This window comes from Crinia signifera, chromosome 6, assembly GCF_055691185.1.
Source record: "Crinia signifera chromosome 6, ASM5569118v1, whole genome shotgun sequence".
NCBI lineage: Eukaryota > Metazoa > Chordata > Amphibia > Anura > Myobatrachidae > Crinia > Crinia signifera.
The window spans coordinates 247809817-247835767 of NC_139222.1; the positions used below are offsets into that span (position 1 = coordinate 247809817).

A 25951-nucleotide genomic window follows, 5' to 3' on the forward strand; every position below is an offset into this window, starting at 1 on the left:
CCACTCATTCAATATGTACTGCACTGGGTCTCCGCTCATTAGATATGTACAGGGCGGGATCAGCTCAGCGCTCACTGCTGCCTCGGTCGTCAGTCAGTTCAGCCAATGGCACCCACCACAGATCCTGCTGGCAGCACTCCCCCAAGCCACCGCATTGCGACACTTACCTGCTCGTCAAATCCCATATACCACTGCCTTTTTTCAATGGATTACAGTCCTGAGACAGGCGATCATTAATGTTCCAACAACTTGTGGCATTTGTGCCAAACACTTAGAACCTGCCTGTACCAGCCCTTGTCTCCCTTGTGGGCCCCTCCCAATAAACTGTTCCCCAAATTGTCAAATAAGTCAAGGACTCCATTCCCCTTGCGGCCCTTGGTGTCTGGGCACTCAGAAATCTCAAAACACAATTCCCTTAAGGGTGTTGTTCCAGCCAGGTGCAAAGCCTCGATGTCCATTTGCCCAAGCTCCACTTCCACAAATGTCGCCTTCTTGCCCCACGTTGGTGTGCTAATTGTAAAACCCATGTGGGAGAACAACCAGTTCATACCAGAAACTCACTTATAAGACTGAATGGCTTTTAAAACTTGTCAGTATCTGATGACTATGGCAGTTTCTTCATGCCACACTACTTTGAGCAACTTTTTCAAATCAGAGTGTCAATCTGTTATCTGTATAGATGTATTACTCCATATTAATTACATGGGTGCAGCTTAAACTAAGAGGGGATTGTCTAAAGCTTTCAATAAATTGGGACATTAAGAGGAGATTTTGGCTGTCACTCATGTTTTTTTTTATTAGGCACTAGGTTTTTAATTAGAAGAATGCCAGTGAAGCTGAGCAGCGAGGATGACCTTTTATTTATTTATTAACAGTTTCTTATATAGCGCACACATATTCCGCAGCGCTTTACAGAATATAGCTGAATATTCACATCAGTCCCTGCCCCAGTGGAACTTACAATCTATATTCCCTATAAGATAAGGTAGGGTATAAGGTATGCCTGATGTGTGGGCTATTTGTGTATAGGTGGTGGGAAGTGAAAGGTGGTGCCCAGTCACAGTTAGTTACACCACTGCTTGCATACTAAAGGCTACATGTATTATTATTATTATTATTATTATTATTATTATCATCATCATCAGAAGCATAATCATCATTACAATAATATTGATTGATTGATAGACTAATAGGCAAAGTGCAGAGCACCCAATACTGTGCGTAAGACATTATAGGTAATGTATATAAGTAATGTCATAGACAGCATGCAGGAGGCAAGAGACAAAGATGTGCAGGTGGACAAGGTGGGAACAGACCAGAAGACACGAAGAAGTACTATGGGCCTGATTCAGAGGTGGGTGCTCTGCTGATGTCAGCTGCAGTTGAGCGATATTTTGCAACTTAGTATGTGTCACAGTGGTGCAGGGATTAGCATTGGCATCAGGATTTATATTGACAGATAGTGACTGTTTGTAGGGGGTAATGGGGGCGGAGTTGAGTCAAACGCCGGCATGTCAATAACATTGAAGGGGCGTGTCTCAGACTCTGACAGCAAATCCGTATGCAGCTGTAAAAGCTTTGGCGGCTTACTTTTGATCGACATTCTGAGCAATCATAGGGTTGCAACCAATATAATTTTTTTATGCGTAAGCCTTTAGAATGTTTTTTTAGAATAACGTTTAAAGCTGAAGCGTCATAATTACATAATAAAGTGTGTCTGAAATATTTTATAATACTCTCTACAGTTGGCTTATTGATCAAAATATAACCTTGGCTCGGCTTTTACAAAGTTAGAATACTATTGTATTTTATTGCTGTACACTTTCCTTTACTTAAGGTTAAGTAATTTCACAGGTGATTCATACGAGGTTGTAACACAGGACTTTCACTGGTATTCATAAATACTCCCTAAGGCTACGCTAACTGAGTGTGATTGCTAGTACACCATAAATTATAACAACCACTGTGGACATAGTATACAGAGACTACTACATGAAATGACTAAGAACCATATACTGTCTCTGCCTCCAGTCACAAGAGAAAGCACCTAATGAGAGGCATTACACAAACACTGTTCCTGTAACAAGTTCCTTACATACTGTATGGAGATACTAACATCTTTATGTTTTTCTCCCCCTCACACCATTCACGGTCCCAATGACTTCAGGGCTGGTGTTGTGTGTACATACGAACAGATGAATTGCCCTAGCATGATATTGAGTCCGCCATGATGGAATGTTCTCCATATCAACCCCCCCCCTAATAATATTAAATTAATATAATATAATATACTAGGTGGCCCGTGTGAAAATTTGCATGCACATAAAATACGATTAATTTTATAGTGAAGTTGGTGGTTTGTAGTAGGATGATTTGTAGCCATTTTGAGTAGCCAAGCAATACTGATCATATTAGCCGCGCCATATCGACGCATCCAGGGAAAGAACTCTACGGCCAAAAGTCAATTATAGCTGCATTTTTAAGCAATCTGCAACCATACAATCTGCAATTCTAATTTAACAATTCATCAGAAACAGAGAACTTTAGTCTTTAAAATACATCCATCGCATACATATAAAAAGTAAATAATAAAAAGGCAGTAACAATGGAATTCATATATGCAAATAAGCATTCAATTGAGTTGAACTAATGTCTCAAAATGATGCGCACTCTCAATACAGTGCAGACCAAATGGTCTTAAGGCCCATACACACTGGGCGGCTTTCAGCTCAAAGCCGCCCAGTGTGTATGCCCCGGCGATGAGCAGTGAGCACTGCTGCGCGCTCCCGCATCATCGCCGGGAAAGCCATTCATCTGCTGGTTATACCATGTGATTTAGTGTTGTTTTATGAATTTTTTTTTTTTTTAACATATATAATTGTTTCACTATATGCACTAAAGAGCCAAATGGTATTGTTCCCTGTTTCGCTAATGATCTGTCATCCTAAACCCATGTAGATCTATCCCCATGTCGGCCTAACGGTGTCGACCTAATGACTGTCGACCAACTTGTTATAGACCAAATGACCGTATATCCCCTACGCATGGTTTGCTGTGCTCGCCATGCTTTGGGCACGGGGCCTCGCTACACTTGGCACACTATTCTATTCTCCCACCACACCCTAGTGGATGGTTGGGCATGAAATACCGCCTGTCGGCACATGTCGGCTCAAAAAATAGTGTTTAACTGTCGACCTTTTGAGTGTGTCAAGCTAAGGCCTGTCGACCTTTAGTGGTCCACCTAATGCAAGTCGACCTCTTCAGTGTCAACCTAGTGACCGTATACCCATTGCAAGTGTAACTGCAAATCAATGGCTGTATGCGCACATTGTGACACTGACACATGTCATTTACAATAACTGCTCAGTTACGAAGACATCAGCATATCGTATTACTGTGAATCGGGCCCGCAAACGTCCAACATGGTGGACTGTGTCTGTGCACTTACATAAATGAAGGAAATAAAGGCTATAACTTATGGTTTTTAATACAAGCAGAGGGCCCGAGTCTGCTTCTGTCTCCCTCTTACCTGCCTGTTCAGCTTGGATCACAGCATTATCCCATTCTCCATTTTTTAGGAGGGCATGGCCATATTGCCCATGATGAGACCACACCCCCTAAAAGTTCTGGGGCCCGATGCAGCTCTCAAAAGCCCTGAATACAAGGTTGTTTCATGAAGTTAGGTTTTTATATATTTATTTTTTGCGACTTCTCTTTAATGATATAGAATTACTTTATATCCACCACCATTAAAAAGTAGGTCAGTATTAGCAGAATGCGGCTTCCCAGAGTTATGCTACTTCTAATGGCAGCTGTGTACAGATGGAGAGCCGGGGATCGCCATAATGTCCCCGCTGGTGATCGCTGGCGGAGAGGAACTCCTCCTTACTGGTACGTGCGGGCCTCTCACACGTACATGCGTCCCAGTTTTTCGGAAATGGGAGGGATGGAAACTCTGCCCATCTCCGCTTCAGGGAGATGGGCAGGGCTGGGGGGGGGGGGGGGGGGGGAGACGACAGGGACGGACAGGGAACTCCGTCGGAAGGGGGTGTGCGAGCTTCTCATGCGTGCGTCCCATTCCGGTGGCTGGCGGGGGCTGTTAATTGGTGATCCGACTGCCAGATCCCCGCTAGATGAGGCGGGTTCCATCTGCATGTTATTCTTGTTATTCAGAAATTAGAAAACTACAGTCTTCAAATAGCACATATATATATATATATATATATATATATATATATATATATATACAGCGTTCCCGGCGGCACTCGGTCAATAACAGGTATAAGCAGACGCCATAGACGCCAACTTTTCAATACTTTATCGTATTTTCGCTGCCCTGACGAAAATACGATAAAGTATTGAAACGTTGGCGTCTATGGCGTCTGCTTATGCCTGTTATTGACCGAGTGCCGCCGGGAGCGCTGTGTATATTTGTGGTGTACTCTCTGCTGGTATTTCTACAACGGAAGGCACCGGACCAGTTATTTATTTAATGCAGTGAGTGCCGGACCAAACAGTGTGTATATATATATATATATATATAATTTACTACATTGGGCTTAGTGTTATTCATAACAGAAACCATTTAAGTTTTTTAAAAATGGCCCAGGGCCTTTATTCTTGAGAGTGGGGCGCGCAGACCCCTCCCTAGTGCTATGGACAAGCAAACCCTGCAATCCTGGTCCATAACACACATGACACAGTGATACAGGGCTTATTTGAAAGATAACAACCTGACTTTCTGCTGCTAAATTATAACAGAAGCAATACAGTCATGTCAGAGCCTGTTCACACGACAGGCACGTGTCATTGTATGGTCTGTATAATAATTATTACCAAGCTGACAACGTACACACTTTTATGTATATGAGTGAGATCTGCAAGCTGCATCCTGTCCGCCAGAGGACTGAAGAACTCACAAATATGCCCCATTTTTCATGAGAACCCCTGGTTACATCACAATCATCATATACTGTATATTATTTGTAGAAGGTGATTTTTGGGGACGATCCCTTTTTCTCCCTTTATACTTAACCAAAGTCGATAAATGAGGCACCATTTCAAAGATTAAGTTCTCCGCTTCTTTAGAACTGCACATTGTATTGTTTGTTCAAAAATCGAACTTAAACAGTTGAGCTTTTCACGATCATCTGCATATTCTGTCCACCTGACAATATACCTGAGATGGGGGAAACATTTCGGGACACGTTATCCGAAGATTTTCGAAGACAACACCAACCCCAGGAATCCCACAATCTCGCATTGCAAGAATTGCAACACAAATCTAAACAACAATGCAGATCATGTGACCACTTCCATTTACCAGAACCTGTTGTGGTAGAACAGCCAAAGCATACCTCCCAACAGTCCCGAAAACCGCGGAAATGTCCCGGTTTTCGGGGACATTCCCGCTTCCCTCCCGCGGCCGGCAGTGTCCCGCGAGGGGGGGGGCTGTTGGGAGTCCCCCTGTCAGCTGCTGAGTAGCGGGGAATAAACGCTGTTTATTCCCGCAGCCAGGGGTCTCGGGGCATGGCTAGAGGCTCACAGAGCCTCTGGGTCATGCCCCCCTAGCGGAAGAGCCGCGAGTATAGACCACCCTCCCAAATTAGGCCACGCCCCAACCAATCAGACTACAGGAAGCTTATCTAGCTTACTGTGGGTCTGCAGGATGGGAATGTGATATGAAAGCAACCAGGGTTCTCCAGGCCACTTCATGGCTTATATGATACTGGAGCCCCTACACTGCATGATAACAGTATCTGGGCCATTTAATTGTATTCTGGCTACATGATAATAGCACATACAAATACAGGTATCTAAATTGAGTGTCAGCTTACCAGGGGTCACATCCATGATGCATACCTCCCAACATGTGAATCTCTGTGCTCAAAATGCTTGTGTGGGGCTTGAAAAGGAAGGGGGGAGTGGCCTCTGTTGAAGGGGGTGTGGATTCACGAGTTGTCACAGCCACAATCCATGCACCCAATTATCAGCACTAGGGGAACATGGTCAGCACCATGCCCCCAGCAGCTTTGTCTCAGTGAATCGATGCTGTGCGCATGCGCATATTCCTTGCAGCAGGCGGGACTCCCAACTGCCCCACCTCTCCCAGCCACCACGGGACACTATCGGCCCCTGGTGGGCCACAGGACAGTCATTAAAAAGGGTGACTGTCCCACAAAAATCGTCACATTTGGCGGGGTATAATAATGTAAGGATGTAAAATGCCTAAGGGGTTAAATACTTTTTTATCATACATAAACGCATACCCTCTTTTAGCAGGTTCATGGCACATACATCTGCATATATTGCACCCCGATACTGAATTTTGCCACCACTGATGTGTTGTGAATTGAAGTCTGCACTTGCTCCTCCCTTTATCTAATTGCTAAGTAAAACTAAATCTAATTTCTGCACTGCTTCACCAAACTAGAGCTTCACACTTGCACTATTTTTATAACGTAGGGTACACACCAGAAGGATTTGCCCCCAATCCACCCAATTTTGATACAATCTTGACCGATTGTATATAAATTGGGCATGTTTGTGGTCAGATCCGGTTCCGATCTGATGCGCGTCCCCGCTGGTCGTTTTACGTAAATGACCATTCAGCTGGGTACAGGTCGTGATCGAATTGGATTCAGATTGTATGCAGATCGTGAGCAGATCCTGTGCTCCAACAGATCGTGAGCGGTCGTAAAACTGTCTTACGATCTGCTCACGATCTGCATCGTTCTGGTGTGTACCCAGCATAAATGAAACCCACATATGGGCTAAAACTAGGATTTTGGTCATCCACAGCTTTTTGTGCCAGCTTATCGGGGCTAATTAGATAGATATTTTGGTATTTCTGTGCAGAATATTTGGTTGCAATTTGCTTTGTATTTGAGATTGACTCCAAATCATGATTTTCATTCCAGTTTTTATTCCTTACATGAATTCTAATCTTTAATTTTTTTATTCATATGCTAATTGCTAAGTAAATGGCATGCTCATTGCCACAACCGACTTGTATGAACATATGAATCTCACTCTAATACAGGAATATCCTGCTTCCATTTATGGTGAATGCCGGAGTCTGACACTTATTTTTCTAAAGCCTCCCACTATTTACGTCAAATTGCATGTATAAAAATGTAAGTGACTCAGTTATCCCCAGGGGGGCCGCAGTCAGGGAAACCATTTCCGGATGCAGTCCCTACCTGAAACAAGATTTTTTTTTTTTTTTCAAATCACTTGTGAAATATTATGTAATAAAAATGATAGAACAGACTAAGGGCCAGAGGTATCCAGCTTCATAAATTGATAAAGCTAGAGAGGGGTAATCAACTAGCCAATCAGCTCATAACTAATTTTTAAAACCCAGCCTGTAGCATGACAGTAAGGAGCTGATTGGCTGTTTGTTTATCACTCTCCGTTTTATCACTTTTTGAAGCTCGATACATCTGGCCCTTATGCGTGGCACATATGAGCAAAAATAGGTTATTTTTCTGTGCACGTTTCTATGGATTAATCTGTTTGGAGATCTGATGCTGCATTAGCCATCGTATTATATTGTGACCCTAATTTCAGAGTTTTCTTTTCTCACAGTCTCAAGCGAGATTTATTAAACATTAGAGAGATATAACACAGGGGGCCAGATGCACTAAGCTTTAAAAAAAGATAAAGTGGAGAGTGATAAACCACCAACCAATCAGGTCCTACCTGTCATTTTTCAAACCCAGCCTGTGACATGATAGGAGCTGATTGGCTGGTGGTTTATCACACTCCCTTTTATAAATTTTCAAGCTTAGTACATCTGTTCCAGAGAGTGATAAAGTTTGAGATTTTTTTCATATAAAGTACAAACTTCTGTAATTTTTCAAGAATAGCTTTGAGTCTGATTGGTTGATACTCCCTCCACTTTATCTCTCTCCAATATTTGCTAACTCTCCACCAAAAAAACAACCAAGCAGCCTCTAACTGCCACATTCCAAACACAGCATGTGAATGACAGTTGGGAGCTTTGCACTGGCTGGTACTTCATCTCTCTTCACTTAATCTCCCCCCTAATGAACTGTATGTGAGCCCTGTGGATCGGTTTTAATTGCTATTATTACCAATGTAAAAGAAATGCATGGTGCTCACATAATTACACAAGCTAAGCATATGTAGAGCTGTTATAAATATACACAAAAATGTCATCTTTAAGAGGACTTCGTACTGGAAAAAAGGTACTTGTGTACTAGCACGGCGCCCACGATATTTGGTCGCACAACTTATAATTGCATCGCATCGCATGGCGTACACCCGATGCACTGCGATGCTATTTAAAATTGTATAACCCCCCCTATACGATGTTTAATTGTATAAGCACCCTAATGGGGGCTTACAATGTTAAATGCACCCCCACGCCACCCCCACTATGAACGTGAACCCGAAGCGTGGCGAGCGCAGCGAGCCCACGAGGGGCGGCGGTATGCGTCCTACGACCTTTTCATACCCCCACTATCCACGTCGGCGTGGAAGTGTGGCGAGTGCAGCGAGCCCCGCGAGCGGACACGTATTACTTCACATGTATTACGCGTCGCGGGGCTCGCTGCACTCGCCGGGCTTCGGGCTTGGTGGCTCGCTAGGCTCGCCACACTATATTAAATCAACTCCACGTCGACGTGGATAGTGGGGGTATGAAAAGGTCGTAGGACGCGTACCGCCGCCCCTGGCGGGCTCGCTGCGCTCACCACGCTTCGGGTTCACGTTCATAGTGGGGGTGGCGTGGGTGTGCATTTAACATTGTAAGCCCCCATTAGGGTGCTTATACAATTTTAAATCGCATACCATTGTATATGCGATAGAATGGCATACAATGCCATACAATTCGATGGTATACAATTTATAATTGTATAACATCGCATCGCATACCATCGCATACCATCGCATGCCTTATGGTCTGCGATGCGATGGGCGCCGTGCTAGTACACAAGTACCGGAAAAAATATTCCTTATTATGAATGTGTAACGAGATTAATTCAATCAATATTGTGTAATTACTACACAGTCAGTCTGTCTGTCACCTGTTGAGAGATTTGGTAAGAAATCTCAAGCGGCAATCATTTACACTTCAACATCAAACTGGTTTTGCAGTGTAAATGATTGCCGCTTTAAAAAAAACTGGAGATTTCTCACCAAATCTCTCACTTTCTGAATCTCTCATCCTATTAAATCTCACCCTTAATATTAAATTATCAGAACAGTTATGGAAACTGGTTGTTCATTCCCTCAAGTAGACAGAGTGCCAGGTGTGGCCATAAATCCGAACGTCACTAGGTTGTACCTGGGCGCAGCAGCGGATGGCGGAATTGGCAGGGCAGGGTTAGAGACGGGCAGGGTTATGGGGGGTGCGGGCAGTGGCAGGGGAGCAGAGGGCGGCGACAGGCTCCTTCAAAACTAATGAGAGCTGCTCCATCTGTAATCTGTGAAGCACAGTGGAGGGAGTGTGATTGCATGGGCATGCTTGGTTTCCAATGGGACTGGAGTATACAGTATATGAAGTGTAAATGTGAACCGACATACACTACGCAAACTACCATACCATAGAACAAACACTGAATCAGCCTCCTATTGTTTAAATGAGAGCACTGTCTGATGTGAGTGTTTCCTTTATAACCTTGCTTTCACTATGTGAACTGCAATGGTCCAACTTCCGGTATTTGCATGACCCACAAGTTTCTATTCATTGGTCGGAAGACTTGAGTGTTTTGCATCTAAACACAAAGTACAGTACTAGACAGGGGAGACTCCAGAGGGAGTGCTGCAGCACAATTCAAAAAACAAATAGGGTAGGCACAGCAACTGCCACCAACTGCCATTCCAAACTGACTAACTGGCAGTTGGTGAGGCTTCCCTATTTGAATTTTCAACTGTGCTGCAGCCCCTGCTCTGGAGCCGCCACTGGTACTAAATTATTGTCGCGGATGTAATATTTCTATTTAAATGGGCAAGTAACTGGGAAAATAAGAGCATTGGGAATTTTCTTTGAAATATGTGCCTTGTGGAGTTCATGCACCATTGAGTGAGGGACTCTGCATCATGGCATTGAGAGAACAAACAAAATGATTGCACCAACGTTAGCAGAGTAGCCGATTCATGTGTGAATAGAAGATCAGTCAGGGGCTGAATGAAGCGTCTGATCTGCTTTCTGTTACTCAGACAGATTAAAGAGTATGTAAAATCCCTAGAATTGGAATTCGGCTTCCAATCAGTAGCTTGGGTTGTTCCATGGTGTAAATCAGCCTGTGCTCGGGTGATGAGGATCTGATTTGCTGAGACTTGTTTGATCAGGAAGCATACAGAACACCCTCTCCATCCCTATTCTGCAATCTCTAAGTTCAGCCCATATTGTAGATTTGTCCCAAGATCCGTGTTTTGTGCCTGGGAAAACATTTCTATGGCAACCAGCTTCCGCCATTAACCTTTCTAAAGTTGTGTAGTGTTGAGTTACCATAACAAGTGCAGAGTATCTAGTGTACAGATGTGACATGTGCAGAGAGAATTAGATTTGGGTGGGGTTTTACTTCAAAGTGAGATCTATATTGCAGTGTAAAAATAAAGCAGCCAGTATTTACCCTGCACAGAAACAAAATAACTAACCCAAATCTAATTCTCTCTGCACATGTTACATCTGCCCCCCTGCAGTGCACATGGTTTTGTCCATCTAAGAAGGATTTTGTCAGAAAGAGTGAACTAGAATAACCCCCATAGTGTATCACTGATCCCAGGTGTATGTGTCATAATGCCAGGCACAAATGTGTGTGTGTGTGTGTGTGTGTGGGGGGGGGGGGGGTAACAGGGTGCCGAATAAGATTATGATAATATATGCAAAGGAGATGATACATCAACTGTATATATTAATTGTAAAATACTGAACATTTCTGTGAATTGGTTTTCAATATGCATATCCTACGCTACCACTTTCCACATACTTACGTTGGGATGCTGGCAGTTGGGAATCCATTGTTGGCATCTTCATCAATGTCGACGTTCTGGCGCTGATGCCGGTAATTGGGTTGCTGGCGTCGGTATTGCGACCGCCGGCATCCTGTCCACAGGGATGCTGAATGCATGATTTTTGTTCCGAGCATTCAAATTATTTAAAGTCCCCCCAAAAAATTAACCACAAGGTATCTCTGTCGCCAGTATTATGATCAATTAAATAAAAAGGGTTCATATGATTTTATAGAACCTTGTTCTAAAACTTCATGTTCTAAAGCAGGCATGTCCAAACTATGGCCCTCCAGCTGTTGTGAAACTACAAGTCCCATCATGCCTTGCCACCGTTTTGCTATTAGGGAATGCTAAAACTATGGCAAAGCATGCTGGGATGTGTAGTTTTACAACAGCCGGAGGGCCACAGTTTGGCTGCTCTAAAGCAATGGCTCTCCAATCAGTCCCCAGGTTCCAATATTGCACCCTAGCGTTTGTATCACCCAGTTATTAGCTAGTTCTGGACCTTGAGTGATGTGTAAGAGTTGGCATCCAAATCCTATTGGACCATCACCCTCATCAGCATCATTTCCCTGATATATATAGGATAGAATGTAGAGTGCTGGTATCAGAGGTGTATGGGTAATTTTGTGCACTGGAATATTATCTAGGCAGCAATATGCCAATTATCTGTGGAATGCAACTTAATACATTGGTAGATTCTAACAAAGAACTATCTAATCTGTATAGTACTGTACACGCAGCCACAGGCAGGTGCAGCTCACAAAGGTTACATCCCAAAGGCAGAGATTTTTTTTTTCTTCCCCTCGCTCAGATTATTGGGCTGAGTCGTAGGGTGGGGAAAAAAAATGAAACCTTTGCCACACCTTTGTCAGGACTTGTCTGGAAATGACGGGACCGTAGGGAGACTGCGATATACACTGCGAATCTGAGAAAAAGTGAACATTCTTGAGGCATCAGTCAGCCTCAACACACCTCGGAGGATGGGTAAACAAGTGTAGGAGGGCAAACAATTATATAAAGGAAAAGTTTTGGGGAGACAGACATAATTTGGCCTCACTTCTCTCCGGAGGTTCTTCTTTTGTCAAAACACAAAAGGTAGGTATACTGCAGATTAATCCTGCTGGTCCTAATGACTTTTACTGTATTTGCATTGACAGTAAGGGCAGTATGTTCTAGTGATACAATATACCATAGACGGGCAGTTTCCTCTAATGATGTGTACAGGTGCCAGGGTCACAGTGTTGGAGGATACAGGCTACAGCAGCCTAGCATGCTGCTGACACTGTGCTGCATTAAGGTGACTGACAGGATGTAGCCAGCTGTCATTGAACCTGACTTCCAGACTCTGGCTGTGCTGTGATGGGCTCCTGCAGGCACTTGTCTTGTTGTGAGTGTGATATAAGTGCTTGGTAGAAAGCAACAGAGCTCAGGTTGTACTTGTGTAACATTTCTGATTTCAGAACCTCTGTTGTGTTTACTAAGGTAGTGTTATCAAAGGGAGGGAGTAATAATTCTGGACTTTTGAACCTGACATTTTTCAGCGTAGCAGTCTATATTATCCAATCAGAACGCTGGTGTTAAAGAAGCTTCTAAGCTCATGTTCTTGGTTGCTTTGTTATGAGAAAATGTACTGCATGTTTAGAGTGCAAGCTCTCCCTGCTGCTGGTTACTCCATCCATCACTGTGAGACATTGTAGATTCATCAGCTACAATGTCAACAATAATACCATGCTGTATCTGCGTGTGCTATATACTACATGATGTGCAATAAGCATATATTACTGCTAGTGAGCTAAGCTTATTTTAGCACTGTCTCATAAAGATATTGCTTCTGATCTTGTTAACGTCATATCTGATAGGCAAGACAAATATTTATTCTCGCTGGAACATTGAGGAGCATATGTACTAAGCTCATAACTGTCAGTTTTCAAATGCAGCCTGTGACATGACAATTAGGGGCTGATTGGCTGGCATCCACACTGGCTCCACTGTACCTTTCTCCATGACTTAGAACCCTCTACCCTGCCTGTCATAAGGTGAACAGAGTTTGCTGAATTGCAGTTTACTGGGCACAATTGGGGATGCGTCATATAACCCGACAGATTTAAAGGGAAGAGTTGCATTGTACAATGGCCCTTACTCAGATCGGATTGCAGTACAAATTTGTTCTCAAAATGGGCAAAACCATGTGCACTGCAGGTGGGGCAGATGTAACATGTGCAGAGAGAGTTAGATTTGGGTGGGGTGTGTTCAAAACTGAAATCTAAATTGCAGTGTAAAAATAATGCACTCAGAATTTACCCTGCACAGAAACAAAATAATTCACACAAATCTAACTCTCTCTATGCATGTTACATCTGCCCCACCTGCAGTGCACATGGTTTTGCCCATTTTGAGAACAAATTTGTACTGCGATCAGATCTGAATAAGGGCCAATGTGTTGCATCCATTAAACAGAGCAATGTGCTTTCGCCTGAAGCAGCTTCACCTATATGAGAGATGAAGTTGTCACCTACAGGCAGAAGCGTTCCGCAGAATCAAGCTGAGGTGGCTGCTATAGGGTGTGTAGGTATACTCTGCACTGGTGCACTGATTAAATGCAACAAAGGTGTTTTATTTATTTATTTTGCAACTGCAGTAAAAGAAGCATTTTGTCTGCACGTTACTACTGTGTTTGTGCAAGACTGATGCACATCTAGAGCAATGCAGTCATTACACAGTTAGGTGAGACCTGGGAGAGGTGCGAGAGGCTTATGCTATTAGATCACTCCTATAAACCACACTGTACATTGAGAGACAGTTAGGCCACTGTTCCCCCCTAGCAACAAACTATGCTTGCAAATAAGACACAAACACATCAGTATCAAAACTGGGAATAGATACAGGACAAGGGCATTGTACAGTATCTTTTGGTGGTTGCAGCATCAAGTAACCTGGAAGTAACATAATCTTTCATTACTGTTAATTCTTACAAATATCATTACATGTGTCCATTACAGATATCCACATTTTACAATTATTCATAAAAAAAAAAAACTCAAAATCATAACAGTAATATCTCAATCTACAATATATAATGATGCACTAAAAACACCAAACAAGAACAATTGTATATGGTGCATACATGTATATAATAATAATTGTTGTTATTTTTATTATTAGTATTATAATTATTATATGAATATTATAGTATGATTTTGAATGTATTTATTATTGTTTGAATAAAGGATCCTGCAAAACTAGAAAAAGAAAACTAATTAGGAAATAATAGTTTGCAAAGCTGACTCCATACCATATACAGCTAATGCTCTGTTGTAAGGGTTTGGTATGGCAGTCCAACAGGGGGGATCCCGATGGTCAGTATCCTGGTGTCGGGATCCCGACTGCCGGTGCTCCGACAGCGGGGGCAAGAACAAAGAAGCCTCTTGCGGTCTTGCTGCGCTCACCACACTGCAGGCTCAGTGGCGAGCAAACGCCACAAGTTCTGTTCTCCCTCTATGGGGGTCGTGGCCCCCACAAGGGAGAATAGCCTTCGTCAGTCGTGATCCCCCTGTCGGGCAGTCATCCGGCACCCCTGTTGTACATCTTATAGAGTAAAAACAATATTGGGAGGTGAATCTCTTATATAATCCATAATAAATAGATTTTGCTTGATAAAACAATTGAACCCTCAAACTACATACATAAGGCAGCTGTACTTGATAAGGCACCCAGAAGTAACACCACACAGATATACACAACAATAGCATAAGAGCGCCCCCATGTTTGTGCAGGTCGTGAAATGTACTACAGGCCAGGTATGACGCTTACCATGTGCTTACTTTTAGCTCAGTCCTGCAACATGTGCTTAGATGTAAACTGGTTATTACAACTCAAGCAGTAATAGTATATTGACAGCAGTGGCAAATACTATACATTCATTTCTGAACACATTTTCAGTTTTAGAAGCTGAATGGGAACAGTGAATATTGAATTAATTTCTAAAAGCATAATATAACATTTAGTAAATATGTTTTACAATTGCAGTTAGTTTTTAGTATTTGCAGAGGAGTAATGTTAAGATGACATTCAATTTAAATAGTAAAAAATACAACATACTGACAAGGAGTTTTTCATATTGGGGTGAACTGATTAATCCTTTATGTTTCCGTGGCTCAGTGTCTGATTGTGTGTCTCCGAAACACTGCCATCTGATGGCAGCGAGTGAAACTACATCTCTTTCTCTCTCACAGAGGCAATCACAAGGTAGCAGACTAGCTTTCAAAGCATTTGCTTCGAGCGATTACTAGTTTGTTATTTTATTATAATTTTGTTTTATTTTATCTCCAGCCGTCCTGCTATCACATTCCAAGCATACAATGACTGGAGCAACATACTGTACATACTGTTTTTGGAAGAAAGGGCACAGACTAGATAGATAGATGATAGATAGATAAGGATGAACCTTTATGTGCAGTACAGATGGTGTAATGGTTAGCATTACTGCCTCACAGCGCTGAGGTCATGGGTTCGGTTCCCATCAGGGCTCCAGCTGTGCTGAGTTAGTATATTCTCCCCGTACTTGTGTGGGTTTCCTCTGGGTACTCCGGTTTCCTCCCACAATCCAGAAATATACTGGTAGGCTTATTGGATCCCAACAAAATTAACCCTATAATGTCTGTCTGTGCGTGTACATGTGGTAAGGAATATAGATTGTAAGGGGCAGGGACTGATGTGAATGTTCAAATATTCTCTCTGTAAAGCGCTGCGGAATATGTGTGCGCTATATAAGTAACTGTTAATAATTAAATAAATAATAATGAACCCCATTTACTCAAAGTATCATAATAACTATTATGTTCCACAAAAGATCAAACAATTAGGCTCACAAAGCATTTATCCATGCAGTGTAGAACACATAAAACATTGCTAGAGGGAAGGGAGAAATAAGAATGTAGTTCAAATTACTTTGCTTTATAAAAGATTGAACATGAGTCATCTCTGCATGATCCCAGCGTCCCCTAGTGGTGACTAGTGGAACTGCAGCCAGTTTTGAAGACCTGCAGCTAATTCCGAAATCTCTTTTGATCATGTAATGTTTCATGTTTTCCAATAGCTTCAAGTTATGACAAGGTTTTAAGGATGCTAAAGTCAGACAATAATAAATTTGAACAAACTATTTTTTTTTTCTAAAGTTGAATCAATGCCATGAAGAGGATAGGCAATTTGCTACAAATACAAAAACTCCAGGAAGCTATTAAGGACCTTAATACGAAAAGTAAACTTGTTAGTTTCTAATTCTCCTCCCTTGGCATTGTTTCATTACAATTGTTACTCTGGGGTGCACCACTGACTGTCCCATACAGAGGCACCACAAGACATATACTGTCCGAGTGCTCTGGGACCTACTGTTCCCGCCAACAGGATATAAGTCAGTTTTTACAGATCACTCATTACCTCTTCTCATAACCCTCTTTTGATAAATATCAGTGCGGACATACTCCTCATCCCTCCCCTTCCCACTATCCCTTCCCCCTCCTCCTTTTGTTATCTAGTTTCTAATTCTGCAAGTACTGTGGGCCAGATGCACTAAGTTTCAAAAGTAGAGAGTGATAAACAGCCAGCCAATCAGCTCCTGCCTGCCATGTCACTGACTGTGTTTGAAAAATGTCAGGCAGGAGCTGATTGGCTGGATGTTTATCACTCTCCATTTTATCACTTTTGAAGCTTAGTACATCTGGCCCTGTATGTGTAATGTAAGGAAACTATACCTAATCAGAAAGTCTTATCAACAGTAAATGAAAACTGATTTCATAGCTCTATTTGACTAGAAAAATGATTGGCTATAAAACTATAGCAACCAATCAGATTGTAGGCTTTATTTATTTAGTCCATTATATAAAATGATAACTAGAACATTATCAGTTGCTATGGGAAACACCGCAACTTTCCCACTTTAGAAGGTTCAATGATTCCCCCATAAATTGACAAGCCCTCAGTTGCCCAATGTGTTGTTGTTATTATTATTATTATTATTATTATTATTATCATTGTTTATTTATATGGTGCCACAAGGGTTCTGCAGCGCCTGACAATACATAGATGAGCAAAAATAAAAACAATAAAATAGTGAACTACAGTACAAATGCAAATTAGGACAAGTACATGGTAAATAAAAGACAATTGCTGCAGGCAATATATATAGTGTTGCGGTACCACAAATCCATATATTTATTAGTTGGCAAACTTGGAAAAAGAACTAAATCTGCATTACTTAACTAATAAACAAATCACAGGACTTTTTAGTCCACAGTATGAATAAGAACAGAACTCAGGCTGTTGTCTGCACCATCCAGTCCCTATTAGCCCCCCCTGTCTGTAGGAGGGAGTACTGCAAGTGGCATTGGTTAAGCTGTGGTTGAGATACAAATGATTGGTCTACAGATCAACATCATATGGTCGACATAGACAAGGTCAACATAGGCAAAAGGCAGACACAAGCAACAGGTCGATGTGGCTATGGTCGACACATGGAAAAGTCAACTTGAGGTTTTCGCATTTTGTTTTTCTTTTCTTTTTTGGTCTTTTTGATAATTTACCACCAAAGGGGACTTAGATTGTGGAAAATCTATTGTCGATCTTTTAGGAGTGGATTGTTCTGGACCTTAGCTCTCTCCACTTTGGGCGGTATTCAATCCGGGATTCTGACTGTCAGAACGTCCCGACAGTCGTAATCCCGGACCATTTTTGCACTGCTGGACAGTAATTTCACAGGCAGAATTCAATGTTTCGCCTGTCCGCTGTTTAAAAAGGGACGTGTCTGCAAATCCGTCCGCGGATTGGCGGAAAACGGACGTGAATTTGACAATCCAGGGCCGTTTCCAACAAAACAGATCTGACTGATTTTAAAGCCTGATCTGTTTTGTCGAATTCCCACCTTCAATGCTGTCGGAACCGGCAGCATTAAATAGGCGGCAGGCACTATTTTCCCTGTCGGAAAGGATTGAATATCCTTATTTACCTCTCTACAACCTTTGTTAAGTACCATCATACTAAGCTTTTGCCATAGTGCCATAAACAGATCATGTTTGAAGACTTTTGTTGTCTAAAAATATCTGTATTACCCATTAACCAAGTCAATTATATCCTAATGCTGTTGCTTGGTCGGGGGGGTAATTGGAGGGTATTAGTAAGTGGTTTTCAGCACTGACAGTGTGTTCTTCGTCAGTCTATATCTACATTTGCATTGTGAGATGTCTACTTCCAACACATTCAGTTGCAGCCAAGAAGCTATCACCTTAGTTTTCCCCACATGCACAGCTCACAGAATTTCTCACCGTTTGCAAATTCCTTGTGTGCATGTACCAACAAATTTGGTTTTACGTATTATATTCACTTTAATTGAACACCTGGAGCAGGCCTGTTGTTTCCCAGTATTGAAGGCAGGTTATCTATATACTAAGAATTTGGTTTAAGTGTGTAAATAAAGAGGTCTAGATAAATGGCTTTAATGGGTCATCACATTTGGTGGATGACCGATGTATCAGACTTCGATGAAAAGTGTCCCCGATTTAATTATATGTGATATTACCTGTGAAGTTACTTAATGGACTCAACAATTAAATACCAGTCTGTACAGTTATAGCAATGATATGAAAGTTCCATTATATGGTGTATAATTTACATTGATCCCAATGAAAACGTACTAAATACATAATAAGTACAATTGATTGGTTGCTATGGACAACATTCCATTTTCAATAGAACTCCGAAACTAAATTTACCCCCTACAGTATAGATATGCCAGATATCTGTGTTTTATTCAAGGGTTACAATCTAATTGGTAGACAGTGTCGAAGAAGGAAGCCAACAAGGATCGACATGCACAATTTGACATAGACAAAAGGTTGAGACAGGCAAAAGATCGACATGGAATCTTCGGCACATAAGTAGGTTGACATGAGTTTTTCATGTTTTCATGTTTTTGTGTCGGCTTGTGCATTTGTCCCCAAATTAGTGCAACGCTTCGCTCGCCTCGCTGTGACTGGCACACTTTACCATTCCTAATCAGAGTTCACATGGATGGTAAAGTATGGAAAAGCCCCCAAATTTTTTTTTTATTTATTTTAAATGTTGAATTTGTCATGTGTCGTGAAGACCATTGCCATGTCAACTGTTTGATTGCTTTGATTACCTCAACCTTGTTCATGTTGACCATTTGATGTCGATCTATTGACTGTCTACTTAGACCCGGTCTACCTACCAACCACATACCTGGCTGGTATTTACTTTTCAGTAAGGAGCAATTGTTTTCTTTTTTATTTTATTTCTTATTCTTAAGGTGCCCATACACTAGTAAGATTTATCTTCAGATCTGGCTGGCTGGAACAAAAACATGGTTATGGATGAGCGACAGTTTGTCAGTTTTCCAGCATTTCCAAGCAAATGGTCAACTGTCATTTGCTCTCATCCATAACCATGTTTTTTTCCCAACCAGCCAGATCTGAAGATAAATCTGCATGTGTATGGCCACCTTTACCTTTCCCTCTAAATATTTCATCTTTCGTCTTAAAGATTACTTTTTTATTTAAAGACCTTAGTTTGATCTAATAGTATTCATTACCAAAATTACTATATGACCATTTTTGCATTGAAGTATTAGTAACATTTTGTGTGAAATTTAATGGGATGAGAGATTCAGAAATTGAGAGATTTGGTAAGAAATCTCCAGTTTTTATTTAAAGCAGCAATCATTTACACTGCAAAATCCAACTGGTTTTGCAAAGTAAATGATTGACGCTTTAAATAAAAACTGGAGATTTCTTACCAAATCTCTCACTTTCTGAATCTCTCATCCTATTACATTTTCCCATTTGTTTAAGAGGCTTGATTAAGTTTTCCCATGGTTTTAATAAGGGGGTTTCTACACTGCAAGGGTATCAGCAGTTTGCAAGGAAAAGGATATTTCACTGAATCACTTTTCCCCACGAGGCAATTACCCAACATATAGCTGTCGGGTAATCCTCTTGGCTAATCATATATGTTGAATTAGTTAAATCCAATAATAAGAGGTTTTTAATATGACACTGTTATCACAGACAATTCTTGTGCCCTAAATCTCTATTTCCCGCTGGGCTTACATATCTATTTCTCCTGATGCACGTGTGACACTTGTGGCAAAGTACCGATGTTTGGTACTATGTGCAAGTGTAGGATCCATACTGCACCTGTGCAGTACAGATCGTGCGTGGTTAGACGAGCTGTTGTGCAACTATACATCCCAGCATGCTTTGACATAGTTTTAGCATTCCCTAATAGAAAAACTGTGGCAAGGCATGATGGGACTTGTAGTTTTAGAACAGCTGGAGGGACATAGTTTGGACATGCCTGCCATAGAGGTAGATTTAACAAAGCTTAGATGAGGGAGATAAAGGGTAGTGATGTAAAGTATCAACCAATCAGCTCCCGTCATGTGACAAGCTGTGTTTGAAAAATAACTGATAGGTTGGTACTATGTACTATGTTACATAATATAAATGGTGTTCCAGCCAATCAGCCCCTAATTGCCATGTGTCCAGTTCCCAACAGCCATTTGTTTGCAAAATGACAGTTGGAAGATGATTGGCTGGAGCAATCATTCACAACAAGTTTTATCACATGTTGATAAATGGGCCCCTAAGGGGTATTTTCAATCTCCCGCCGCTATTCCCGACTGTCTTCCCCGACAGCGTTGAACAGGGATCTCGGTAGAATGTGCCCACATCGGGAATTCACATTGGGAGTTCTGCCGAGAACCACCGGGAATTGTCGAGCCCCCGGCCGCAGCTCGACAAGCTGCGCCCCCTTCTTGGCGCTTGTAAAATCAGTGTCGTGCCAGCTGAGAACGGGACAGGGTCACAGCTGTTGGGCCAGCCCGACAGTCGTGACCCTACATTGAATACCCCCTTAAGTCTCTTTCCACTTTACTGTATTTACCGCTAAAATCTATGGTAAATCTGCCCCTTAAAAGTTTCATAGACCATGAAATAATTATGTCAATGAATTGTATAATATGTCAGCCTTTGTTCCTCTTCAGCATATACATCAATGGCTACCACAGATTCCGGGAACGTGTACAAAGGATCCATCAGGCATCCTGTACAGACCGGCTTTGTTGTACCACCTTTTATTCAAAAATTTTCTTCCTGGGAAACACATTCTTCTTCAGGATCATGTTTCAGCGTTCTCTCTTCTTCCCTCCAAGCTAGGCTTTATAAGGACTAGAATTACTGTACTTCGCACAGGAGAACTAGGAGTGTTGTATCATCATCATATACAGTATACAGGTGTTTGCATGCCAACTGCCTGCAGGAACAGAATACTGTGCAGATTATAATGATCACTCAATGTGGCTGAGGTCACCGACGCTTTCAGTAGTGAATCAGTCTCCACATTCTTCAGAAATGTAGCCTGTAAGCCTAATAAACCCTGGATAAATATAATACTCTATTTACTGCATCGGCAGGAACCCAGATTGTTCCAACTTGCTGAGCGTTTTGAGGATAATTAGATAATGTCTTTCCCCAACAATAATTCTATGAAATGCTGATATAGAGCATGAATATTCTGAAGATGGCGACATATCGGTGAGATTTGGTTCGGCAGTTTGGTCACATGTATGATTTTACCGGCCAGTTTGCCCATTGTCTGACCACTTTATTGAAGGCAATCTTGGGAGTTGTAGTAAATCCGATCACCAGAATATTTAAGCCCACTGCATATAAGCAGTCTGTTGATGTGGGGAGCAGGGTCCTGCCCAGTCATGTGATTACATTAGTTGAGATGTGATGTGTTAAGGCAGGGGTGGGGAACCTCAGGCCGAGCCGGTCTGAGTGGCCCGTCCACCCGCCCGGCGGCTTTGCCGTGAGTCAAGTACAGGGGAATTCTCGCAAGAGGTCGGTAGTTCTCGCGGGATTCCTCTTAATCAACAGCAGCTGGAGACTGTCAGTCCTATTCAGCGGCAGCCGCCGGAGCGTGGGACGGCTGCAGCAGGACAATTTGTAAGAGAAATTTTTACATATGGCCCCCAAAGGATTTTTTTCCCCATACAAATGGCCCTTGGCACAAAAAAAGGTTCCTCACCCCTGTGTTAAGGGAAATCTCAGGATTAGATTGTACCATAGAAGAAGCAGGGTTCCTTAACAGCGCAGAGTAGTAATATGAGGTTCCTGTGCCATTGATGGAGGAAAGCTGTGATTCCCAGGCATTCCCATTCCCATTCCCATTCATTTCCATTCCCATTCATTACCATTCCCATGCATCCAGCTTGATTACCAGATGAAACAACCTTTGTGCATTGGTGAAGCTCTGAAATTATTGTTTTTCAGGGTGACAAATGGGGCAGATTGAATAAAGGTCCCACAATGATCCTGTGTACCTCAAGTTGACCTAGATGTGTGGTACTTAGTTATTGTAAATCCAGTTCCAGTCCTAAGTCCTGGGGCCCATGCAACCATATCAGTACTACTTGGCCATAGACGTTTGTCCCCTGAGTCATACCATTGTCATCAGTGGATAGTCCTCAGACTCTTTGGCATGAGTGAAGACTATAACCCAGTGGCGTGGATCATATGGTCAACCTAAAGATGGTCGACAGTCATTAGGTCAACACCACTAGGTCGACATACTGCAAGGTCGACATGGGACAAGATTGACAGGTCATTAGGTCGACACAAGCATTAGGTAGACATGGTCTAGGTTGACAGTCAAAAGGTCGACATGGGGGTTTTCACTGTTTTTTTACCCGAATGTCGGCACAGTCGACATGGACACAGGATTAAGTGCACCATGTCCCCTCGCTGGATGCGCTCGCCATGCTTCCGGTGCTGTGCTCAGCACGCTATTTTATTCTCACACTGCGCCCTAGTGGATGGTAGGGCATTAAATACCGCCGGCACATGTCAGCTCAAAAATCAGTGAAAAACCCCATGTCGACCTATTGACTGTTGACCTAGACAATGCCGACCTAATGCTTGTGTCGACCTAATGACCTGTTAACCTTGTCCCATGTCGACCTAGACCCATGTTGACCTAGTGGTGTTGACCTAATGACTGTTGACCATCTTTAGGTCGACCAACCGACCGTATCCCAATCCGGTTACTATCCAGTTATCACGTAGCTGGAAAAACTTAATATAAAGTTTGTAAAAATGACAAATTTTATTTCAACCTTTGATCAGTAGGAAATGCCTGGAGGAAAAGAAAATGTTGTACACTAAATGATCTATTTAAAATAAAATAAAAAAAAACACCATATTTAAACAGGAAAAGGGTTAGAAAGTCTGCTTAATCCATTGTTGGTGCTAAGTGTATTTATTCAAGTCAAGGACTTGGAATGTGAGATTGACTTAAACTAAGCTCTTTCTAGCACTAAATGTTTTTTCTTAGGCTTAATTCTCTCTTATCTGTACAATAGATAACACTTTTTGACACGTTTTCTAGATATGACATAAATGGCCGTGTAAGAGAAGACACTCCTGTTTCTGCAGCTGATTATTTTGGTCATTTGCCAGGGTAAACTTGTCATGTGCTCCCCAACACTAAAATGGGATTGCCAAAAGATATACAGTATGTTCAAAGGAGTTAATAAGCATTATTTCCTAGAAAGGGCCTTTATTCTGACATTGGCGGACAGGGGCTAAAGTACAGTACTGCTGCAACGGTACTTTCCATAAAAAAAAATATTTACAATAATCTAAACTGAAAAGACCATTTAAACGTGGGTAGTTGCTATGAGTTACAACAATGTTTTGTATGTAATTTGTTTTGTATGTGTGCTAATTTTCATTACGGGCACAATAGGATTACAGGTCAGAGCTTCTTCTGTTTTCCAGGACACACATGGGTCATTAGTGATTATATAAAGCTTAGAAACATGGGCGTAAATTTACTAAAATGGGAGTTCCAGTGGCGCTGAGAAGGGGGGTGGGTGGCGGGTACTTTTTACCCGGGCCTGAGTCCCGCTCCCTCCTCCACTGCTGGAGAGAGAGCCGGGCAGTGTGAGTAAAGATGACAGGCTGGTGCAGCAGCACAGCCCCTCTCCCCAGCCCAGCACATGCTGCTCAATGCTGTATGCTGAGGAGAGAGGCAGCAACAGCAGCCTGTCCTCTCCCCCTCCCTTCCCCCCATTGGTCACACCCCCTTGCTTTTTGGAAGTCACATAAAAATGATTAACCCAGATGTAGAGGTCCCTACCCCAAACAGAACATTTGGTAGGTTATCATTGATTAGTTATGTAAAAATAATTCCAAACATTTTACATGTATTTCATTTCCCAGTTATTGGCATAAAATGAACATTTAAATAATCCAAGCAGCTCAATAATATAATAATAATAATTATTATTATAATAAACAGCGCTCTCCAACAGGACTCACGGCGCATTATATCATGCCTACGCTTTATAAATGTTGACATGTTACATTTTCACATTATAAACATGTCAACGTTCCGAGTAAATATGACAGCATTCTGATTGTCAACATTTAGAACATTCAACATTACAGTGTTGACATTCTGAATGTTGACAATGTCACTTCATGCTGCTGTTCTGGTGGTTGGGTAAAACATGATGAATGCAGCAGGGTGCTGTGTAATTACTACTGTAACAGTTGGGAATTGGGAAGTGCCCATGGAGCCCCTATATGAGAGGTTGCATTATTCTAGAATAGAGTTTGATCAAATGTAATTGTGTTTTCCATTGATATTACAATTGCGATAACCTGGTCTCAGTGAATCAACTGATGCTGCGAAAATTCCCTTACAGGTTGTGCATGTGAGCAGCACCGATTATCATTAGATAGATGTAGCAGCACTTATTAGGAATGTGTTGAAATGGGGGGGGGTCCACACGTAACAATGCGAATTTCGCAGTGTTGCGTGTGGACCAAATGCTGTCCGCCAACCGCATGGCTTTGAATGGATGATTTGCATAATCATCCATTCGCAGCTGGGGAGAAATCGTTCGATGATCGGTGACCATTGAATTAATTCTCCAACGCTCGCAGATCAGAGGCACCTCTATGGTGTCTCTGATCTGCCAGCGACCTGTGTGTGAAGCAGGTGGCCAGCTGACATCCGCTAAAGTCAGCTGCCCATCCCCCGCACCCGCGTCACTGGGCGATGGGCATGGGAACTCCCAGTGTTTTCATGGGAATGCCCAAGAAATGCTGGGCGTTCCCATGGGCTGTGCCCACCCGCCGCCAACCCCCCCTGCCCACACTGCCAGGTGCGAGTGGGATGGCGAACATGTAGTAAGGGGGACCGAAGAAACTACAAGTCTTATAGTCTAGAAGTCTCCCTATAGTCTTATTGTTTGTCGGGGAAAATGTCTTAACCAATTAGATGTTGAACAAGCAACATCCTAATGCAGAGGTTCCCAATCTTTTTTGATTCAGGGCACCCTAGAGAATCAGAATTTTTTTCACGGCACCCCTAGGTCCAAAAAAAATGAATTCGATTGGGTTTATATGCGATTCTTAGCGGCAGTTATGTGGTAAAGGGCAGGATTTGCACATTCTATGATTGCCAGCCACCAGCACTGGTCTTGCTCATAAATAATTAACCATTAATAATTTGAGTTGGTTCTGGACCACCAAGCCGCGGCACCCCTGCATGTGTCCCGAGGCACCCCAGGGAGCCACGGCACACAGTTTGGGAACCACTGTCCTAATGGATCTTCCTGCTGACAGGTGTCACATCCTGGTAGAGCCATTTAATGCCTCTTAGATATTCCATCCAGTTAGCCTCCATTATTGTATTACAAAATGTTTATATATATATATATATATATATATTAATGCTCATTATGGTGAATATTTATCAAATCTTGGCCTTCTTCCATTAGAAGCATTGTCTTCTTCAAGTGTTCCCCAATGATATGTAATTTGGCAGTCATATTCTATGTTTCTATGTTCTACGTTCAATGTTTCTATGTACCACTCTATCC

General features: G+C 42.2%; 1 protein-coding gene across 1 annotated transcript in view; it reads left to right on the forward strand.

Annotated features, from left to right (window-relative positions):
- Positions 1–1265: 1265 nt before the first annotated feature.
- COL17A1 (collagen type XVII alpha 1 chain) overlaps positions 1266–25951 on the forward strand; it is an 89372-nt gene continuing 64686 nt past the window's right edge. The window contains exon 1 of the mRNA XM_083150217.1: positions 1266–1332. Within this exon, the coding sequence (XP_083006343.1) occupies positions 1266–1332 (67 nt within the window). The remainder of the gene's footprint in view (positions 1333–25951) is intronic.